At 37.6% G+C, this 22,393-nt stretch overlaps 1 protein-coding gene and 1 long non-coding RNA gene across 3 annotated transcripts in view; one reads left to right on the forward strand and one right to left on the reverse strand.

Moving 5' to 3' along the window:
* rngtt (RNA guanylyltransferase and 5'-phosphatase) overlaps positions 1-22,393 on the reverse strand; it is a 116,204-nt gene that overhangs the window by 43,407 nt on the left and 50,404 nt on the right. Inside the window, exon 11 of the mRNA XM_082147934.1 lies at positions 9,059-9,223. Within this exon, the coding sequence (XP_082004060.1) occupies positions 9,059-9,223 (165 nt within the window). The remainder of the gene's footprint in view (positions 1-9,058; positions 9,224-22,393) is intronic.
* LOC309482568 overlaps positions 1-22,393 on the forward strand; it is a 97,835-nt gene that overhangs the window by 41,958 nt on the left and 33,484 nt on the right. The window lies entirely within an intron of this gene.

The following is a 22,393-nucleotide window of genomic DNA, read 5'->3' on the forward strand; positions in this document are numbered from 1 at the left end:
TACAGTCCCAAACTCACACCACTGAGCCAGAAGTTGACATGTCAGGCTGCTTTAACACATGTTGAGTCGTTTAGAGGAAATCAACATATGAACTGGGAGAGTCAGAGTCTTTTAACATCCAAAAATGTATGTTTGCATGCAAGCAGTAAATTCATCATAAAAACAAATAAAAAAACGTGGCACTATCATAACATTATATTGTTTTGTTAGAGGAAGGGTGTGGCTCTCTGTCTGAACGACCAATGGCAGGACAGTATGTAAATTCAGAGGCTTAAAGGGGTGGTATAATGCCCTTTTCACATGATGTAAAATAAGTAATTGATGTCCCCAGAGTGTGTGTGTGAATGTTTAGCTCAAAACACCCCACAGATATTTTTATATAGCATGTTAAAGTTGTCACTTTTTGAGGGTGAGCAAAAACACACCGTTTTGTGCCTGGCCCTTTAAATGCAAATGAGCTGCTGCTCCCGACACAGGGGGCGGAGCTTCAAGAGCTTGCACTCACTCAATGTTTATGTTCAAAACTGGAGTCAGACAATAATGGAGAGACTCGAGAAGAAGTGACAACATGTAGAGAACATTTCTGAATGGTTAGTTGATGAATTTATGTAGCTTATGTATAGTTATCTTCATCGTTGATTAGCATATTCTGTCTTGATAATCTATAAATCGTGTTCCGGGGGCGGGGTTTATGTAAATGTTAGGGTTAGTGATGTCACTAACCCGGGAGGAATGTCGTGTAGTCTCTACCAGCCGTTTGTTGTTGTCCTTAAAAAATGATTTCTTTAAAAGCAAATATCTCTCTTTGCTTTGAACTTTGAGCGTTGTAACTTTGCAGATGTTGTTTATGCTCAAACAGCAACATTACACACTAACTAAAGTTAGAAAAGTGAAATCATACTCAACCACCCCTTTAAGTTCACCCCAACATGACCATTCTGTTATCATTTACTCACCATCATGTCTTTCCAAAACCATTAGATCTTCGTTCATCTTCGAAACACAGACTTGCTGTCCCTCCATTGAATGTCCAATCCACCAAAATTGACACTTCAAAAAGTTCATAAAGAGATTGTAAAAGTAATCCATTTGAATCAAGCTGTTTAAGTCTACTCAAGTCTAACCAATTCTTCTGAAGAGAGACAATCACTTTATATAATGAACATTGATCAATTCCCATAGAGCACATCAAATAGGAAGCAGTAATGAGATTGTTTGATGTGCAGGAACTATTGAGGTTTGTTCTCATACATCAAGCAAGTACGGTTGAGCTTCTGTTTACCATCCTTGAGTGCTTTATGTATGCGTTTATCAATGTTTATACGTGAATAAAAGCCTAAATCAAATCTGTTCATTATATAAAGCGATCATTTACCATACCTTTATGAACTGTCAAACAACGTCCTGAAGTGTCAAAGTTTTGGGTGAGTGAACTTCCAATGCAGGGACAAGAATCTCTTAGGTTTCATTAAAAGAATGTTAATTTTTGTTAAGATGATGAACAAAAGTCTTATGGGTTTGCAATGACATGAGGGCGAGTACGACTTATAGGACGACAGCATTTTGGGTGATTGAAGCCTTTAAATGTTCCTAAAAAAACTATTTGATCCATTGGGAATCAATTGGGATCTGATAAAAAGACGGGCATTGTTTAATCTGCACTGACGCATCAACAGTAACAACAGAAACACTATAATAAAGCAAACAAGAGTCCAATTTGATTTCATGTTGACTCTGCAGAACATCCTTGAGAAATGGCGTCCAATATCATATGTAAACAATGCATTATAAAGGGGAAGTGTAGAGAAACGACAGAAACAACAGTGTGAGAAGGCGGCAGAGCTCTGGGATTTGCCGTTTTCATTAGCGTGACCCTGTCTATAGAGCGGCTGCCGTAAATGAATTCCTTTCTCATAAATGTTTCAAGACCTTGAGCCTGTCTGAGTTTAAGCGGATCTGTGTCGTCCATCTTGGCTTCACGACTCAGACGAGGTCTCCCACACTGATATCACCCTGTTCAATAGAAAAACCCTCGACTTCTTTCATTACCCATAATCTGTGTTTCTCTACGACCTTACCCATAATCCACAGGGACTGTTATTTCAGCACAGCACACAGGGCTCCAGCAGCAGAGAGATCAAGCACGACCCTCCACTCCACATTAGCTGCCTTATTTCCTCCTTTAATCTCTCTGAGACACGTCCGCTCTGCTGCTGAAAGAGGCTTGGACGGCGTATTGAGATTCTGGTCAGTCAGTGAGTCTGCAGTCAAGCGTCCTCAAAGCTCCTCTACACGCAGTCTTCACACAGTCTGCTCAGGTAAGAGGCCAGTTTCCACATCCCACCCTGTTTAATGAGGACATCAGCTCTTAATGAGATCATTAACTCCCGCTAAACTGTTTCCGAGGGGCGTGTGAGATGAAAGCTTGGCTTTGAGCGCTGCAAACGTGTGGGACGAGTCTGAGACACTGAGGAACAGGGTGTTCGTGTTTTCACTCCTCTTTCTTTCTTCTCTTCCTTTTTGTTTCTTATTTATTTCTATTTTTCTTTCTTTATCCTTTTTTTCATTTGTTCCTTCTGTATGATTTGGGTAGCACTTTATTTTACAGTCCCATTTCATATGTGCCCGGCCGAAAAAAGAGGGTAACTACACAAGTTAAGGTGGTGGATTCAGGACTACTATCATTTAATAAAATAATTACAATTATTCCTTTTTTGTAATTGTTTAATTTCTCTTTTGTTCATTTTGGTCTCGTTCATTATTTTCTTCCTTTTCATTATTATTGTTATTATTTTCTATTTTGTTTTGTTCTCTTCGTTTTATCTTTTTCTTATTGTTTTCATTTGTATTATTTTTCATGTTCTTTCATTTTTGTTCTTTTGTTGTTTAATTTTCTTTTATTATTTAGTTTCTTTTTGTCATTTAATTTAATTTTTGTTTCGTTATTGTTTGTTATATAATATTGTTACGTTGTTCGTTCATTTGTTCTTTCGTTGTTTGTTTCTTTCAACCAACCCTTCAGAACTACTAGCAGGAGTACAAACCAGAATTGCAGCTATAATTGTGAAATGTCTTATCACACTATAACTTTATTGATTTAGTTAAAAGAATTATTAAAATCAAGATTCCATGGTCAATAGCGGGCGATTTCCTAGTTTTCCCTCTCTCTAAAGGTGCATATCATACATTTGTCTTATATGAACAGTTAAATATGATTCATTTCTTTACGACGCACAGTTGTACATTTTGTGATAGTAAGATTAGCGCGTTTGTGGAGTTGAATTTGTAGATGGCGAAGCAAATATCAATCAGCTGATATTTTAAAAAGCCTAAATTGGAAATCCAAATTGTACTGCTAAGAAACCCAGTCTATCAATGAATCCCGGTGACTCCTTTACCGTGAACTGACACTTGATTATGATGAGATCATCACTGTTTTCAACCGCAAGTCCCGCCGGCTCAGACTAATACTGCAGGAGAACATTGAAAGGTAAGTACACACATTTTTCTCACTGTTTATACTTTAAAAAGTGTAAACATTAATTCATATATTGTTCATACTGACATACTTAAAAACAAAACAGGAAAGAGCCATTTTATTGTGTTTGTCATGCACTGTAAAAAACAATATGATCATTAAGTTATATGTTTTTACATTACTTTAACTCATTAAAATAATTTAAGTCATTTAAATGTTCTTTTATAAAGTTATACAAGATTCAACTTTTGAAGTCAGTTTTAATATAATTGACACTGAAATGACTTTTACAGCCCATTTTGATTATACCTCATTTAAAGCAGCAACCGAACTTACGTTTTTAAGTTGAAATAAGTGGACATTTTTTTACAGTGTCATTTATTTATAGGTTGTTGCTGTTTGGAAACTTTGAACTTGAAACTGTGCGTTATATTTGTTCTTGGTAATTTGGCGTACAGTTTTCATCCTCCACGCTTTGCCCACCCTGTTTTATGAAGGCCCACCCCCCTTAAATATTTTTGGCCTCACCCCTGAGTATATATACAAAACAGTATATATATATATATTATTTTTTGTGGGGCTGTTATGCAATAATTTTAGTGGATAATTGTGACAATCATGTGTTTAACAACAGCAGTAGCCAATCGTGTGACTTGACATAAGGATTCTACATCGATGCAGGAGCGCTGAAGGGTTTGATGAACCACTAAAGCTATAGGAGGCATCTTTTTACTCAATAAATATATTAATTATTTTTAAAGATATGAATATATAGCAACATTAAGCTTGATGTTAACTACAGGTAAGTTAGTTACGAAGTACAGAGAGTAAAAAAAAAAAAACGGTAACACTTTATTTTACAGTGTCCTTGTTACATATGTTACATGTACTTACTGTAGTAATAACAGTAAATTATGCATCATTACATGCAACTAACCCTCAACCAAACCCTAATCCTACCCTAACCCTATAGTAAGTACATGTAGTTGCTTAATATTTACTCAGTACTTAATATATAATTACACTGTAACAAAGACACCTTCAAATAAAGTGTAACCAAAAAAACTCCGTTATGAAACTGTTTTAAAGGCCAGTAAATTAGAATATGTGTTATTATAAGAACATGTAATTTGAAATAAATCTCATTATTTAGATGTTACACATTTCGTTTGATTTGTTTGAACCCCCCATCCGTCCCGACCTTATAGAGGGCATCTTTAAATCATTCAATCAAAATGAATAAAAGTGTACTTCCAGGTATTTCTTGTGAAAGAATTAAGCTTTATCTCCTCGGATCTGCAACGTCTCCTTTTTGACGGCACTTCATCAGTTTTTAATTGTGTTTAAATGCCACATGAGTTTAATGGTTGAGAATAAAAATGACTTTTCTCTCAAGAGAATGTCAGAACAGAGGTCGGAAGAGCATTGTCTAGTGGCTGAAAATCAATGAAATTAAAGAGGAATAATGGATGGAGGACAGAGAGAGAGAGAGAAAAGTGTCAGGATGTTGACAGGAAAGATTTTTAACCTTGACAGGATGATTGATAGGCCAGTTCATGGTGACAGGATGCACATAAATATGCAATAATTATAACTCAATTAGTGACTGGATATTTGTGTCTAGCGCACAGATGGGTTTTGCTGCAATAAATTGTATTTTTATGGAAAAAGCATTGTTTGTGCTGGCAGGGCTTTAATGCCACATATACAATGGTGGAAAAATGTCAAAACCACACAAAGGCAAGCACTTGCGCTTGTCAGATAATCGTATAAATGTATGAGAAATACCATAATTCAATTCACTAATGCACAAATAATTTGCAACCTAATGTAGGACGTTTAGTATCTGCAACTGAACGTACAATTAAACGCAGAGCTGTTTGCATTTGCGCCTCAAGCTTTCAAAACAATGAGCATTTCATATCTTCATCATGTATTCATATCACACTGACCACAGATTGTTATTCACAAGCTGCTATATTTATGACCTAGATTTCAGCAGATCATTTCTGCTGAGGAGGGAAGAAGTGGCATGGATGATGGAGGGAGTCGTGAGTGTATGAACGGATGACCTCCTGGACAAAAGCTCTTTGATCCTGAGTGTAGTCCGCAGTAGAGATGCCGTTCTGTGCCGATTTCTGATGGGAATCTTCCTCTATTTTCCATTTCTTATCCGCACATCATACGGCTGTGGACTTCAACAATGACACTCTCTCAGTTTCTCAACAGTCTGTCATTATGACTTCATCCCGAAAGACTTCATCTTCAGATCAGACCCCGAACAAGACAAAGCCGAGACACACACACACACACACACATCCAGCGAGTGTTCGGGGCACAGAGGAACCAGACGTATTCATGATGAACAATGAACAGAGAATGAAATGTGGCCACAGAGCGGCTGCTGCGATCATCGGGTGAGAATCTCTTCTTGCAGGAAATTTCTCATGTTAATTTCACAGAAAATGATCCACTTATCCCTCATAGACATGAGCAGGAACGCTCCGATAATTGTCTGATGTTCCTAATATTGAACTGTAAGGCCTTTGTAAGAAAGCAGGAAAAAGGCATTATTGTTTTGTTTTTTGGACAATAAGTGGGCACTTACTGACACATATTTGCTTGAAGGAAGATAATGCACTGGTATGTGGAGTATCTACTGAAGTGCTGTCAAGAACTCTGCTATTTATTTTAAACTTGTATTTTTTCTTTTCTTTTTCACTTTTTTATGTTTATTATTTATTTATTTACTTTTCATTATTAATGTTATAAGTAAATGTCATGTAACAGTGTTTTTTTTTTTTTTAAGTTCAACAAATACATTTAAAAAAAGAGAATGAATATAACCATAACTCATGTGTTTACGAGCAAACTCCACAGCATAAGCTACCTTTGAAATCTGACATTCATCTATTTTTATGCATTCTGTGCTTTATAATTTAATACAAATGTAACATCAAAAAATGGTGTCTAAAGAAATGAATTCATAAAACTTCAACAATGCAAGCAGTTTTTTTTTCAAATGTAATTGCAAAATAAACAAAAACATGTTCACCGCAAAAACTCTTCAAAGGTTGTAAATGAAAAAGATTATTGGTAAGATTAGAAAGTACTCGGTCTTGCTACTTTAAAATTGAACATTTAATTCAATGTTATGTGGCGTTTATTTGAATTGATTTGAAATTTACAAGCAATTATTATTATTACTTTGAGAAGAACAATTTTCTGCACAGTAATATATTTCTGTAATTTCTTTTTAAATTAAACTGAGTTGTAGTGAAGACCTTTGAGTTTCTGTGTGTATCTGAGAGTGAAATGCAGGTGAAGTGCCTCTGAGTCTCTGCAGATGACAATGGGGTCTAAAGAAATGAATTCATAAAACTTCAACAATGCAATCAGTCTTTTAAAATGTAATTGCATTTATTTTGCCAAATAAGCTGCACAAGAGAACATGAACACTGCAAAAACTGACTTTTTAAAGAGGTAAATAAAAGAAGATAATCCAATTTCAGTCTTTCTACTTCAAAATTGAACATTTAATTCAATGTGTTATGTGGCGTTTATTTGAATATAATTGTGACATTTACAAGCAATTATTATTTTTACTTTGAGAAGTACAATTTACTGTACAACAATAAAATATTTCTGTCATATTTTTTCAAATTAAACTGAATTGTTAGCCTGACGTCGTCATACTCAGATTCTAGTCAGAATGTGAGTCTGATACTGCTCCATTGAGCTTTGATTATGGGGCGTGTTTCAACGGAACCAGGAAGGAAAATGCCTCTGCACTCAATTGGATAGACCTATAACCAATCAGAGCATCGGAGTAAGTGACGTATGTTTTTCATTCATGTTTCCGATCGACAAATGTCTTGATCGTGGTTCTCTGTTCCTCTTTTAAAATCAATGCGCTGTTGATATCTTCTATAACAGACACGATGGCGGAATCTACACATAATGTTTTATAAACAAAGTTCGAGAGGAGCACGTTCAAATAATCAATCCAATCAACTTGTCATCAAACAATGACCGTCTGGTCTACACTATCAGCATGAGAGGAAGCATATATTTATTCACTTTGTCAACTCACCTAACACTCCTTGACAGTTTTCAGCATCCCTCCACTCACTCTCGGCCTGTTCTTCCACAGCCTGGAATACGGGGGGAGCACTTTGGCCTCTCCTCAAACAGCATACCAAATATGCATTTATTCTATCTGACTTATTTGTAAGTGTGAACTCGTGAAATAACAATTCTCCAGCGGCAGTCATCTGTGTTGTAAACGAATTCAACCCAAGCGCTCATTGGTGACGTGGATGATTACGTTACGTTGCTCATCTGTCCATCATCGTATAAAGCCCGCCCTGACAATTTGATTGGTCCGAACAATTTTTGTTCGGGCATAATAGCTCCTCAACGGAGCGAGTCCAGACCGAACTTCCCGACCTAAAAATTTTGTGGGCGGGGCTAAGTTCGGCTGGCATCCAGGCTACTGAATTGTAGCAACACTTTGAGTTTCTGTGTGTATCTGACAATCAACTGAAAGATGAAATGCTGGTGAAGAAGCTCTGCAGATAAAGAGTGTGTTCATATGAAACACCACAAGCGTCACGTGTGTGTTTTGGTGTAGTAGACCAAACTGAGACACGCAGAACATGCACACTTCTCAGGGACATGCACCTGAACGTCTAGATATTGTATCGAATACGTCTCAAAAATGTATCATCAATATTGTGGATTTATTTTCTGATAAATATCGATCGTTTATCAGCCAGTTCTCGTATAGGGGACAGACATGTGTGTGTGTTAAATGAGCTGAATCTTTTCTCCTGGGCAATGAGGGTGGAAATGTTCAATAGTTTGAACTGGAAATAGCCGAGTTGTCAATTAAAGTTGAAGTCAAAACCAGACCCAGATCAATAACAGAGCCCCTACAGACCATCACCAGAACCAGTCTCCTTAAGGCCAACATCCAGAGCCAGACGAAGAGCTGTCGGCCCGAGAACCAGGATGGACGTTTAAATGAACTGAAACGGGCACAATACAGAATATATTGCAATTTGTTGTCAATTGTCTGCACTTTGAGAGCTGTCTGTATGGTGAATGTCCCAGCCGGACTAACGTTTGAAGAGAATACAGTCTTTAGTACACCGGACACTGCCAGAAGAACCTAACCATTACACCAGAGGAATAACCAGACAAGCGCTTCAGACTGTAACAGGTGCTGCTATTCATTCGATTATTCTGTGTTTTCTGAGCGGCGACCTTCAAAAGTTTCCGATAACTTCTGAGAGAGCATCAGAGAGACGCTTTCAGTGAAGAATACCTGTGCACTGCACGGCTACAGTGCGTTTTACCTCACAAACGGATTCAAAGCAGAGAATACAGTTTCACAAAGCGACTGTAGCAATGGAGGAGTGCATGAGATGTTCAGATAGGATGGTTGCTAGTTTAAAGAGGTTACTAATGTGAATAACCCCTATAGTATATGTGTTCAACCATGGACTCTTAAGTGGTCTTCACATGCCCTTTCACACACACTACACAGAGCCAGTACAGACGGTTCGGCATGAATACCTTGCGTGCAGCGTGGATGTCGAAGAAAGGCTTATTCCTGACGCTGAAGGGCTCGCTGGCTTTATCAATCTGTCCCAGCTTCATTTTCTCGAACCGTGGGGAGATGATCTCCTTCTCGATGCACAGCAGACGTCTGTTAAAGTCACACTGACCCACGGGCTGACCCTGAAAAACACATCACACAGTCACAGCTTCCACATGACTAGCTTCACACTTAAAATAAATCAATTAATAAGATGATTAATCCAGTTTGGCTTTTCCAGTTGTAATTTGCAATGCCAGAAGATAACAAGATGTAACCCTGCAACCCCGATTTTACGTCATCGTGTCAGTTATTCAGCCTTGTGGTTGAATAACACTATTACTCATCTATATTAATATATCTGACGACTACTTTTGAAAGGTATCTTGTACAGTTGTGCTCTCATGATGTTAGTCAAGGTTTCTCGCACTTTTGTGTTTCTGTACCGCACCTTTGAGATGAACATGACACCTGGATTATAATTAGCAAACCTCTGTGTGTAGTTCATTACAGAGTGGCCTATGTTGCTTAATACTGAATGAGTCCTGTGTACATGTGGTTACGATGACAAACTTCAGGACGAGATGTTTTTGCAGCTTACATCATGTACTAAACAGGCATGAAACAACTGTCACGTCTTAACTAGCCACGACCAAGGGAAATAACAAGTGACAGGACATGGATTCACAAACAATTCTTAAGCCTGGAACACACCAAGCCGACGGTCGGCCGTCGGGCAGTTTCCGTGCGTCGGCCGACTAAATCTTCTCAGTGTGTTCCGCACCGTCGGCTGAAATTGGTCCTCGTCGGCTTTGTAACGGCCGATTCGACATGTTGAATCGGCGTCGGGCCGTCGGTGAAAGAGGGAACTCTGATTGGCTGTTCAGCTTAGTGACCGAGTCAGTGCACGAGAATAATAGCAAAATAGCGAGCAAAGTCAAAACGGTACAGATAGAAGGCTGTTCTAATGATATGTCATCTTATCTGAGTGTTCCTTGGCGAATATTTCAATATTAACACGAGAGGAGTGGAATAAAGACAGTGTTTAGGAGGATTGATATTCAAAACGGTAAGCACACACTGCTTTGTTTACGGTTTGTGTAACTGCAGCCGGCAGCGTCGGTTTCCCTTTTTGAATGACGAATATAGACGAATATATCTGCAGAAATAGACAGTTACTCATTTACACGCAGGCGCAGAACGCGCATTCTAGCTGACAGTCGGCTGTAGTTCTCTCGGTGTGTTCAAGTGCAGCTTTTTACCCCGACGCGAGGTGACAACACAGTCGGCTTTCATCAGCGCTAGTTCGTCTGCGTCGGCTTGGTGTGTTCCAGGCTTTAGGAATAAAATGATTCACTATTACAAGGGAGGAACATGAGTAATCTGACCAGTGTTGGGTAACACATTACAAGTAACGTGAGTCACGTAATCAGATTACTTTTCCCAAGTAACTAGTAAAGTAATGCAGTGTACAACATGTTACTTTTGTCAAATAAGTAACGCAAGTTACTTTGTTTTCCCATGTATTGACTGACAGCTCTCCTGTCCCCATGCTGAGAGAAATCATGAGTAAATGCAGAGGTGTTGCGTGCGCTGAGTGAACATGATGGGTATTGTAGATATAGACTAAAAATGTAAGCATTTACTCATCTCACTTCAGTATCCCTCACATGCAAACTCAGAATATTACGCAAACCTGCTGCAATTAATGTCTTAAAGAATACAAATATACTTTATGTATTTAATATCACTTTATTAAGTCTTTGCTGCTGACCTTCAATGATCCAGTTCAACCATTCTAATAAGCAAAAGTAACTTTAAATAAACATCACATGTGTTTCATTTTTTTGTTTTTATTGCTGAAGTAAGAGTGTTGAACTTTCTTTTCCTGTGTCTGATTCACCAATGAACGATAATGTGAACGTTGATCATGCGTGATGGGACTTATTGCTGAACTCGAAATTCAGTAACAACTCTACGAAAAAGTCTTGTTTTTAATGTTTTAATTGTTACAGTATAATTTTGAGCAGCGCTCAGCACACAGGAGAGTATGTGCACAGGAAAACTAGAGAGGCAACCAACTCTCGTCAGAAAGCTGAGGGGCAAATGGTGTGCGCACTTATTATGATTTATTAATCTAATGGCAGCTCAAAAAGACAGTCATTGAGGTGTTTTTCATTGAGTTGATCAGCGAGTCTTTGGCAAAAATGCGGGAAAAAAAATTTTTCTTAAAAAATGTTCTTATTAAATATTTGAGAACTTCTAAAGAATTTGTTCTAGAATTGCACTTCTTACAAACTATTCAGAATTTATTTTAAAGTCCCCCAGTGGTGAAAATCAAGTTTTTAATGTTGTTAACGTGTCTATGTGGTGTTTTAATGTGCTTTAAGACAAACCATGTGCAAATTCATAAGTCGACACCATTGCGGAGTATTTTCTCCTTAAAACTGAAGACAGTCTCAAAAACACGGTTTGAAATCGCCCTGGTTCTCTACGTCACAAACTCCATTGTAACCAATCAGATCAACTTGGGCTTTAGCAGATCAGGTATTCTGAGCTGGTGTGAGTGAGTGGAGGAGGGATAGCATTCAAGCTATTAAGGCAAGTAAATTTGGGCTAATTTGCATATGCATTGTCTCTACACGAGTTACATTCAAGATATTTTAAGACATGAAGAATTTTTTTCACTGAAAAAAAAAAAAGTTTACATATGTAATTCTGGTGATAAAAGATGAGTTTTATGGGATACAATTATTGACTACAGGGAACCTTAAAAATACATTTTAGAAATGTCTTAACTTCTTAACAAGATTTTCAATGAATCCAGCCCCAGACACAAGCTATGTTTACATCCACCAATGTTTTTATGTGCAATGTGGGATATCACATTATAAATAAAAATAAATAAAAATGGATGGAAACACCAATTCCAAATGTGCATAAAAAATGAGGTGGATCATTTTTGTATCTGATAAGATAAGCATGATAAGCATCTCAAATGTTGGTTTAGTGGTTCTGAAACGCCTGAGTCAAAGTCTGTCATCAGAATGATTTGGTTTAATTCCTCCCAGAAGCGTGTCACATGATTGTGTTTCCAAACATCCGAACGCAGGAGAACATGACGGCGTTTATTGCGGTTAGTCTGCCGCTCTGAGATACAATTCATTTGAAAAGAAAAAAAAAGCTACAGTTTCTTCCCCAAATGCGGCAACTTCCATTTTTATTACAGATATTTTGTGCCAATTTCCCAGGAAGTGACGATTTTGTTCTCTTGCATAAAACATTTGCAAATAAAGGACTGTTTCCATCCCATGTGTTCAATAGTCCAATTTTACACATAAGTTACATTCGTAACTTTGAATGGAAACACTTCACGTGGCATTTTCGCTGTCAGCGTGGACAAACACATGATAATGATGTCTCTTCTAAGAGGACACTGAGTTAAGAAACCTACAAACCTGAAAATCCACTGATTTCAAACGTCGCAAACTTTTGTGTCAGCAGACTCTGATATAGGCATTAGATGACCAATGACAATTTCACAGTTTGGGATCACAATTTGCTGTATTCCCACTTGGTTTCAAAATGACCTGTCACTGTAAAAACCCTCATAAGGGATATTCCCCCATTTCTTAACATCAAACTCAAAATGTCAAACTGTCTTTAGTGTGTAGGTCTCTGGGTGAACTGGGAAGCTTAAACGTTATGTCTAACAGTGCACAGAAACCTTGTATTTGAAAAGATCAGGGGAAATTGGATTTATCTTGATATGTTCCCTTCAAGTGCGATCAGGGAACGTGTTGCAGGAACAGACGCCGTGTGTATCCGTGCATCAGGAGCTCTGGATATAATCCAGCTCTCTCTCTTCCCATCACGACTGAGCCAGCCGTCTCCATGGAAACATCTCTGCATAACGCTCTCCGGTCTCGGACACATCGCAGCGCTCCGATGGGATCCCATCCACGTCACCGCGACTAAACCAAAGCTTCACCTCGTCACTTAACGCCGCAGAAAAGGCTGAGACTCGGTTAATCAAATGGATTTGAAGCGATCTCTAGAAGACACGTCCAGTGGAACAGAACATCTGACCAGTTCCCGATCTTATCTCTTTAGGAAGCTTCTCTCGGGTCACTTTGTAATGGAACGAGTGACTCATTTTACTCTGTATTTGATGCACGACGGACTGTATTTCCATATATATCCTGCAAATGATCCATGCAAATCATGCATGTTTTATGATGAATTAAAAGTGATGGTAACACTTTCTATGAAGCCCATGCTTATAATGAGTTATAGTCCCATTTATACTTATTTATAAGAATTACTATTCTATAAATATATTTATAAAGGCTCATTAAGACCTACACTGCATTATAAGAACAGTTAGCCTATAGTTACATTTATGTTATTTGTATAATTCTTTATAAGTCATGCATTTGCTTGTTTATTGTGCATGCTCATAATCCACTATACACTGACTTATAAATGATCAGATATAAAATAGTTCCAGAGACACTTGTTTGCTGTACAAATTAGTTATCAATTATGTATCTAATGGCTAAAGTTTGCATTAGAGGTAATGAATGGTAATTTTGATTTGTTAAAATCTTTTGCTTATAGCAGTTTGGAATTATATTTAAAAAATATTGTTGTAGTGTTTTGCTAGTATAGACATTAAAAACTATTTGTATTAATGATTTCTGTGTTTTTCCCATTATTTTATTATAGGAATTATTGTCCATTCGTTACATTTACAAGTAAACAACTTAAAAAGTATAACGAGAAACAGCTTCATGCTTCCTTAAACATTTGCTTTAGGAAAATTGCATCCTACATTTTCACTTTACTTACAGTTACTAACCTCTATCAATGCATCACTGATGGCTTATCATTCACAATAAGTATGTATAAGAACACAACACAGCTAATGATAACAATATATTTGATCCCGCTTTATATTAAGTGGCCCTAATTATGGCCCTAATTAGGAATTATGTAACTACATTTTGTAACAACAATATGTATTTACACAAGATGTTCCACTTCCACAAGCGGTCTTAAATACTGCAGTTACCAGTTTGGATATACACTGAAACTTTATGGAAACCACGATGATTCCTATGTGTATACTGTGTATTTATGACTGGCAGGACTAATGTTGAATTACAACTACAGTTTCTCCTTGTGATACCAGTGTACTTACATGGTAACTGTCCACTTAATATAAAGTGTAAAACGGTCACTTACTGTGTAATATGCAAAACCTAAACATCTGTGTAACACTATATTAACTGTACTTACATGGTAACTCTGCAGGAACTGTCCACTTAATATAAAGTGTAATTATTAAGGTAATTGCTGTGTACCATCAGTGGCGTTACATGATAATTTCACAAGAACTTCCCACTTAAAAGTCATTTAACATTTGCATGGGTGAAATTACCAAGTATTAAACATTGATCACTTCTCAGTAAATAAAGTATAGAGGACTGCAAAAAGAGAAAAAAAGCTAAACAGTGTTTATTGATACACATTACACTTAACAGTGTAACAGATGCTTTAGTAAAACTTTAGTGTACCTGCAGCTGGGTCCTTTAATGCCTAAAATAAAATAATACAAAATAGAAAAACTCTGCCACTGTGAAACTAAATCTGCTTTTAACAGACTGACATGGTTGGAAATTAAATAAATGTATATCCAAACTGGTAACTGCAGTATTTAAGATTGCATGTGGAAGTGGAGCAACTTGTGTAAATACAAATTGTTGTTCCTGTTACACGTGTGTACTTACACATACCATTCTGTGGATTGTTACATATGTGTAGTTACACAAATATTAGATACTATGCACCAATGTGTTCTTGCACTGTAGTTACATAGTATGTACACATGTAGTTACCATGTCAGTTCACAGGTATTAGGGCCACGCAATATAAAGCGGGACCATATAGGTAATACTTATGTGACAGATATAAATCTGAATGACTAAAAAGTCATTATAACTATAATATAATAGCAGTGCAGGTTGCATTTTATAATTAAATTCATGGAACCATATGACCGACTAATTCATCCTTATAAATCAGCGTATGGATTATGAACATGCACATTGAAAAAGCGATGCATGTTATATCTGGCAACTGTTCTTATAATGCAGTATAGGTCCTAATGAGTCTTTATAAATACGTATAAATGGAGCTATAATTCATTATAAGTATGGTTTAAAGAAAGTGTTACCAAAGTGATTTCTCCTCAATCTGTAAATGTACCTTGTAATATGTGTCCACAAATATAAACATAAAAGGTAGGTTTTTGGGGAAGAGATGAGAGTAGACGGAGGGACGCCAAAGAGCGAGATATAATTTAGCAGCAGATATCTTCCAAAACCAGCCACCATAAATTTTACATCTTATTTGCAATTTTCCAATTTCCCAGTTCCCTATCACAGGAGCAGACGCACCGCAGCCTGACTCTCAGACTCAAACTGAGGAATAAAACGCTCGTCTATATTCCAGACTCTCCAGACGTACACATTCCACATCAGAAAATATACCAAAGCTTCTATAAATCAAGAGCCTGGCAGAATAATGGAAACAATATGAGAAAAAGCAATTTAACCCAATAAGATTCAAAGGTGAATCATATTAGATAAGCAGAAATGTCAGCATTAAAGACAACTAGCACTTCCATTCCCATTTCCTCTGTTTCCTATGACAATGTAAATGATTTTGTGACAAACAAATGTCACACTGCAGTATTTGTTTACGAATAACATGCTTTTTGAGAACATAAAAAAAAATATATATTGTTACGAAAACTTGGAGTCGATTTTCTGCTCCAGTGGAAATGTGTGGAATGGGCTCCGATTGGGAATGGCCTCCGATTGGGGGAATGGGCTCAGATTGGGAATTGGCTTAATGTCAGCAGAAGAAAGAATGACAGGTGCATTGGTTACATAAAGATACTCATTTAATAGGTCATGACACTATATGCCAGATGTGTCAAACTGAGGTTAAGGTTCACCGACAGGGATGGGACGGACTCTTACCAGAGATCTGCTACACGTCAGAAATAACAGAAACGTCATGTTCATCTCCGTGAACCATGACTCTGTGGCAGAAACAACAAGCCTTGAGCTCCACAAAGCCAGAATCTGCAGCAGACTGTCACTCACTCATCTCCACAGGAAACACACAGACCTGTATCCTGAGAGTGTGTGGACAAATCAACGGATGTCTTCAACCCATCAGATCTGCAGGCTTTATCTCTCCTGAAAGCCTGTGTGCATTGACTTGATATTCTGTATCGTTATGTTATTACACGATACTCTGGTGTATATGTCGTTCAGTGTGCTAAATGTGTTTTTGAAAAAATTTTCAAAGGACGTGTAACAGGAATGGCCATGTCACGGTGGATGCGCTGGATCTGAGAGAATGACCGAGGACTCGCAGTGGTTTGGTCTGTTGGGCATCTGGCCAGAGCTCTGAAGTGCCATACTGAGCATTTGGTTTAATCGAACCACGACACACACACAACCGACAAGAGAAAACATTTTATATCCCAAACAAGGAGAATTAACAGTAGATGTTAACAAATGTTAACTTAAAGTCCCCCTGTGGTGAAAATCAAGCTTTTAATGTTGTTTATATGTCTATGTGGTGTTTTTAATGTGCTTTAATACAAACCATGTGTAAATTCATAAGTATTTTCTCCTTAAAAGTGCAGTGAACCAAAGACAGTCTCAAAAACACGCTTTGAAATCGCTGGTGTTTCTAACGTCACAAACTACGTTGTAACCAATCAGATCAATGTGTGATCGTCAACCAGTGGATCTCTGAGCTGAGCGAGTGAGTGGAGGCGGGGCTCATTTGCATATTCATAGAACCGCGAATACTAAATTAGGCAAGGATGTCGAGTTACATTAAAGATATTTTAAGGCATGAAGAATTTTTTTATTACGTAATTTTGGTGATCAAAGATGAGTTTTAAGGGATAAAATGATTGACCACAGGGGGACTTGACAGTGGTGCTTTTCAATGACACGACTAGGGCATTTCTATGTGGTTATGAGGTGTTGTTGGATGTTTACTGCACTAGCTCTTTATGATGTTCTGCTTTCTGGATATGGCTGAAGCACCTCCTTCAGTGTCGGAAGGTTTTTTCCACCCATGTTACAATCTGGCAGGAGAAAAATAAGTCTAATCACTTGGAAAAGTTACAGCACAAAACTCTCAACAAACGCACAATTGAATGTGAGATTCACGTCCGCAGACACAGCTCTACAGGCGTGCTTGAGGCAATAAATACAGCACTGTATAAAAAAGCACTTATATAAGCTATGGCAAAGCCGTTTTTGAAAAATATACATTATCTTTAAATGACATACACTATCGTTCCAAAGTTTGAGTTCTGTAAGATTTTTTTTTTATGGTTTTGAAAATAGTCTCTTCCAACGTTCCATTTATTTGATTAAAAAAAAAAAAAACTGTAAAAACAATAATTCTGTGAAAATGTTTAATGATATAAAATAACTGTTTTATATTGTAATAGATTTTTGAAAGTAATTTATTCCTGTGATCAAAGCTGAATTTTCAGCATCATTACTTCAGTCTTCAGTGTCACATGATCCTTCAGAAATCATGATAATATGATGATTTGATGCTCAAGAAACATTTATGATTATTATCAATGTTGAAAACAGTTGTGCTGCTTCATATTTTTGTTGAAACCATGATTCTTTGATGAAAATAATATTTAAAAGAACAACATTTATTTGAAACAGATTTTTTTTTTTTTTTTTTTTTTTACATTGTAAAAGTATTTATGGTCACTTTTGGTCAAAATTATGAATTTCATAAATTTCATTAAAAAAATATATTACTGACCCCAAACCTTGAATAGAAGTGTATATAAGCCACTATTTTTTGTTATAGTTCTATTACAGTTTAATATTTTTGCTGACTAAAACATTACTTTCTTAAAAATTTGGCAGAATTGAGTAAAACTGTCTAAAATGATTATGACTTGACAAAATGCTGACATGAAAATGTGGACATTTATATATATATATAAAAAAAAAAACCTACTGTATGACTAGAAAAACAAATCTGTGAACATGTTAACACCGGTCCTGCTCCAAACATAAAGCTGCTGCTTCCTTCAATAAAGCATTTGCATTTGTCGTTACACCCAACCCACATAAACATGGTCAAACCCTTTATAATATGTTCCAGTGTTTTGGCATAATTGTTCAAAATGACAATAATTTATGCATTAAGAACTGACCCTCCCCCTACACTAGTGCACTTTACTATATTTAATGGATGATGTGAGACAAGTTACATTACGTTTAATACATAAGGTTAGTGGTTTGTTGAAATCACTGACTTTTAAGTAATAATAAAGCTTCCCATGGCAGTAAGTGAATTAAAAGTACATTTAAACAAGCATCACATTTAAATAATCCTGTGGTTTTCAGTCCTGGTCCTGTAGACCCACTACTCTAGGCTACGTTCAGTCTGTCAGTACAAATCTGATTTTCATGCAAATCTAATTGAAATCCTATCAGATTCAGCAAGTGTGAACAGCAAAAATTCTTACGAAATGCGATATTTACAAATCCTTTTCGAGCTACATTCATATGTGGTTTGAAATCCTATTCAAATTATATTTCTGGAAATCAGTTTCAGTCTGACGGCTCTGATCGGATTTCGGGTGGTTTGTGTGACTTTCATCATTACCATAGAAACCAATGCAGAGATTTCAGAAAACGAAAGAGCGCCTCGAGTCGGGACACACAAATCGGATCTGAACAGTTGCGATACACAATGTGGACAGTCACTAATTTAGATCAGATTTTAAGGGTGTAACAATATATATCGTGTCACAATATATCGCAATACAAAAATCCATCAATATTGTGGATAGTGAAATGATGTACTGTGTATAATTTACCCACAATGAAAATTACTGTGTGAAAAAATTCAAGTTTAGTGTCAGTACTACATTAAACTACAATATTTAATGTTGAATATAATGTATAATAATGCAATGGGGGAATATTTGTGGGTCCTGATAATGCCAAATGTCTTGTTTTCAGTAAAAAGTGTCCTACACCATTTTAAAAATATCTAGTCAGTGACAGAGTTCAAGCATATTCATCTAAAATAATTCTGTATTTTCAGCTTCAAAATCATGAATATTGTTATTCTGGCGTCTCTATTGTCCTGTGCATTGGGTCCAAGCTTATTCATTTACACCCACAATGTAAATTTTAATCAACAGTGTATTTTTTTATCATATGTCTTGGAGTATCGCGATAATATCGTATCGTGAGTTCAGTATCGTGATGTATATCGAATCGTGACATGAGGGTGTCGTTACACCCCTATATTCCAATCGGATGCACAAATATTCGGATTTGGATTGACAGTGTGAACATGGCCTTTGCATGTCTTCCTCATCTAACATCTGATTCAGATCTTTGGGAACAGCTCTTTGGGAAATAGCTCCGTGAACTGAACCGATTGTGTCGGATAAGAGAGACAAACAAAATGTGCAGAGCGAAAACCACGTGAATAATCAATACATTGAAATGGTCTATTTTGATTAGTTGTAAACAGCAGTCAGCAACAGTAAAAGTAGGTCTCAGATGACATTATCTGATGATATCTTTGCAGAGCCAAGCAAACACATATATCAAACAACCACAGTTCTGACACAGCAGAGACCATCTAATAGAGTAGCATTTTGCTGCAAACCATATACTGGGATCATCCACACATGATCTCACTGACCTTCTTCAATACATCTGAGGTGTAGAAGAACTGAAAGCCTCACAGAAACATCAAGCTGTCTGCTGTGTTAGTCTGCTAAGAGGAATTATGTTGTGAAATTTACATTCGGCACTAATTTCATGGGCGTGTTTGCACTGTTACTTCATTTGCATATTTCCTTTAGTGAACCAGGGGCTAAAACAGCTCCAACAGTGCGTGAAAATAACACTAACAGCAGGCACGATCCATCCAGGAGTGTAATAAGGAAAATAAAAGACAGGACTATTAGCTTTCATTTCTTCTACATCCCCGAGGCCACAAATCATCACAACAGGAATGGAGTGTAAGAACCGGTAGGAAACTTTAAGCCTAAATCATCAAGAAAACACAAAGAGCTTCGGTATTTTAGAATAAGTGCAGTTCATTCGGTATTGCTGGGCCAGAGACTGCCAAATGAAGCAGAACATCAGGACCCCGGGGAGCTCTGGTGCATTTAGTGGTGCTGACGCACCGAGTGCATTTACCACTCGAGACCCCACTACTATTTACAGACATCTAAAAAGTGCCTCCCAAATCAGCCTTTTCCTCGGTTTCCTCTTCTAAAGCTCTCACTTATCATACAGTAGGATGAGGGGTGTTCAGTGCCATGTGGTGTGTTCGAAAGGCAAAGATGTTGTGTTTGAACACCAGAAACGAAAGTATCTCTGGGCTTTACAAGATTAGATGCCAGATGGCAAAACACGGCCGAAGCTGATGCTGTGCGTCTGCCTCGCTAGCCGTCTAATAAGATGCATCTCAATCTAAGATGGTGGAAGTGTTGAACGATTCTAGTCCGGTCCAACCGCAAATCTGACGGCAAATAATAATCAGTTCACATGGAAAGAGTGTTTACATGATACTGTTTTCTTACAATGAGGACTAAACTAGTCATCACTGGATTTGACATGTTTGCTATTTTCATGACACTGGATCTCTCAATGATTTATTGATTTTTTTCCATGTGGTTGAGGTGCTCAGTAATAGGGTGTGTGATACACCTCACGATATGATACACGGCTCACGATATCGATACAGCAATTCTGCGATAATATATTACTAGACAATCCTATAATCAAGGGTGCATATGACGTTTTGGTCTGGTTTTCAAGGGAGCTACTGGAGATGCTGTTTGGTACTCACACTTTACACGGCACACGCATCCTAGAAGCTGTCATAAATTAACTTGAATGACACAAACAATGGTAGGAATATTAGGGTGCTTTCACACCTGCCTCATTTAGTTCGGTTGAATCGCACTAGAGTTCATTTTTCCCATTGGTGCGGTTCGTTTGGGCAGGTGTGAATGTTGCAATCGCACTCGGATGCGCACCAAAAGCGGACCAAACAAGCGTACGTGGTCTCAGTACGCGCACCAAAAGTGGACCAAACAAGCGTTTGTGGTCTCGGTTAGGGGTGGCACGGTTCACAAAACCCACGGTTCGGTTCGTATCACGGTTTTAGGGTCACGGTTTTCGGTTCTGTACGGTTCTTGTTGTTCTTTTTTCTTTTAATCTTTAACACTCCAAAAATTTACTTCAGCATATGATATATAGCTGAATTATCTAATTATTAATTAATTTATTTCATAAATGGGGTGTGTTTGCAAAACGCAGCTTCTCATTTCCCGTGGGCTGTGTCGGACAGTTATTTGTCACCACTTTTTGCCAGGGTTGATATTATGTCCCAGCACGGATGTACCAATACAAATAAATAAAACATTTCCAGTTAACTAGCAAAGTATTCGTTTCGTTCGTTTGTTAAATAAGAAGCAATCTAGCGCTGAAATGTGTTTTTTTTAATCAAGTGATCAAAGTGCTCGTTGCCGTTGCGATCAGTGGCGCTGACACACCGCACCGCAGCGGCCGCACATTCTTCACTCAGACGCGCGCTTCAGTCCGTTGAGGAGACTCTAGGCTACTCTATTCGTTCCGATGAAATCACAAAACAAAATTCATACAAATCTGTCCCTGCTTGATATACAACCGCTGATAAACATAATCGGTTTTGATGAAAAAGAAAAATATATACGAGTGCAGATTAGAACTCAGAACCTTTGACACGCTTGGCAAGTTCTGCCACTGGACCATTAAAGTACATACCGGTACGTGGAACAGTCGATCTATGTAGCCTATTTATTCACGTGAAAAAAACAACATATAGCCTAGTGGAGTTGATCTCATTAAATTTCTAAGTAAACCCAGTGTACTATTTAAATCGATTGCTGGACATTGTAATGTTATTCTACATTTGTCTGATTTATGATTTAGCATTGTATTAGCAGTAGCACGGGCACAAGGCTACATTGCGCATGCGTCGAACCGTGCGAACCGCGCGACGCACACACGCACCGAACCGAGACAAGCGAACCGAACGGTTCGGATGTTTTTTCATGTACCGTGCCACCCCTAGTCTCGGTACGTGCACCAAAAGTGGACCAAACAAGCGTACGTGGTCTCAGTACGCGCACCAAAAGTGGACCAAACAAGCGTACGAGGTCT

The sequence above is a fragment of the Leuciscus leuciscus genome (genome assembly GCF_965113295.1).
Source record: "Leuciscus leuciscus genome assembly, chromosome: 19".
Lineage (NCBI taxonomy): Eukaryota > Metazoa > Chordata > Actinopteri > Cypriniformes > Leuciscidae > Leuciscus > Leuciscus leuciscus.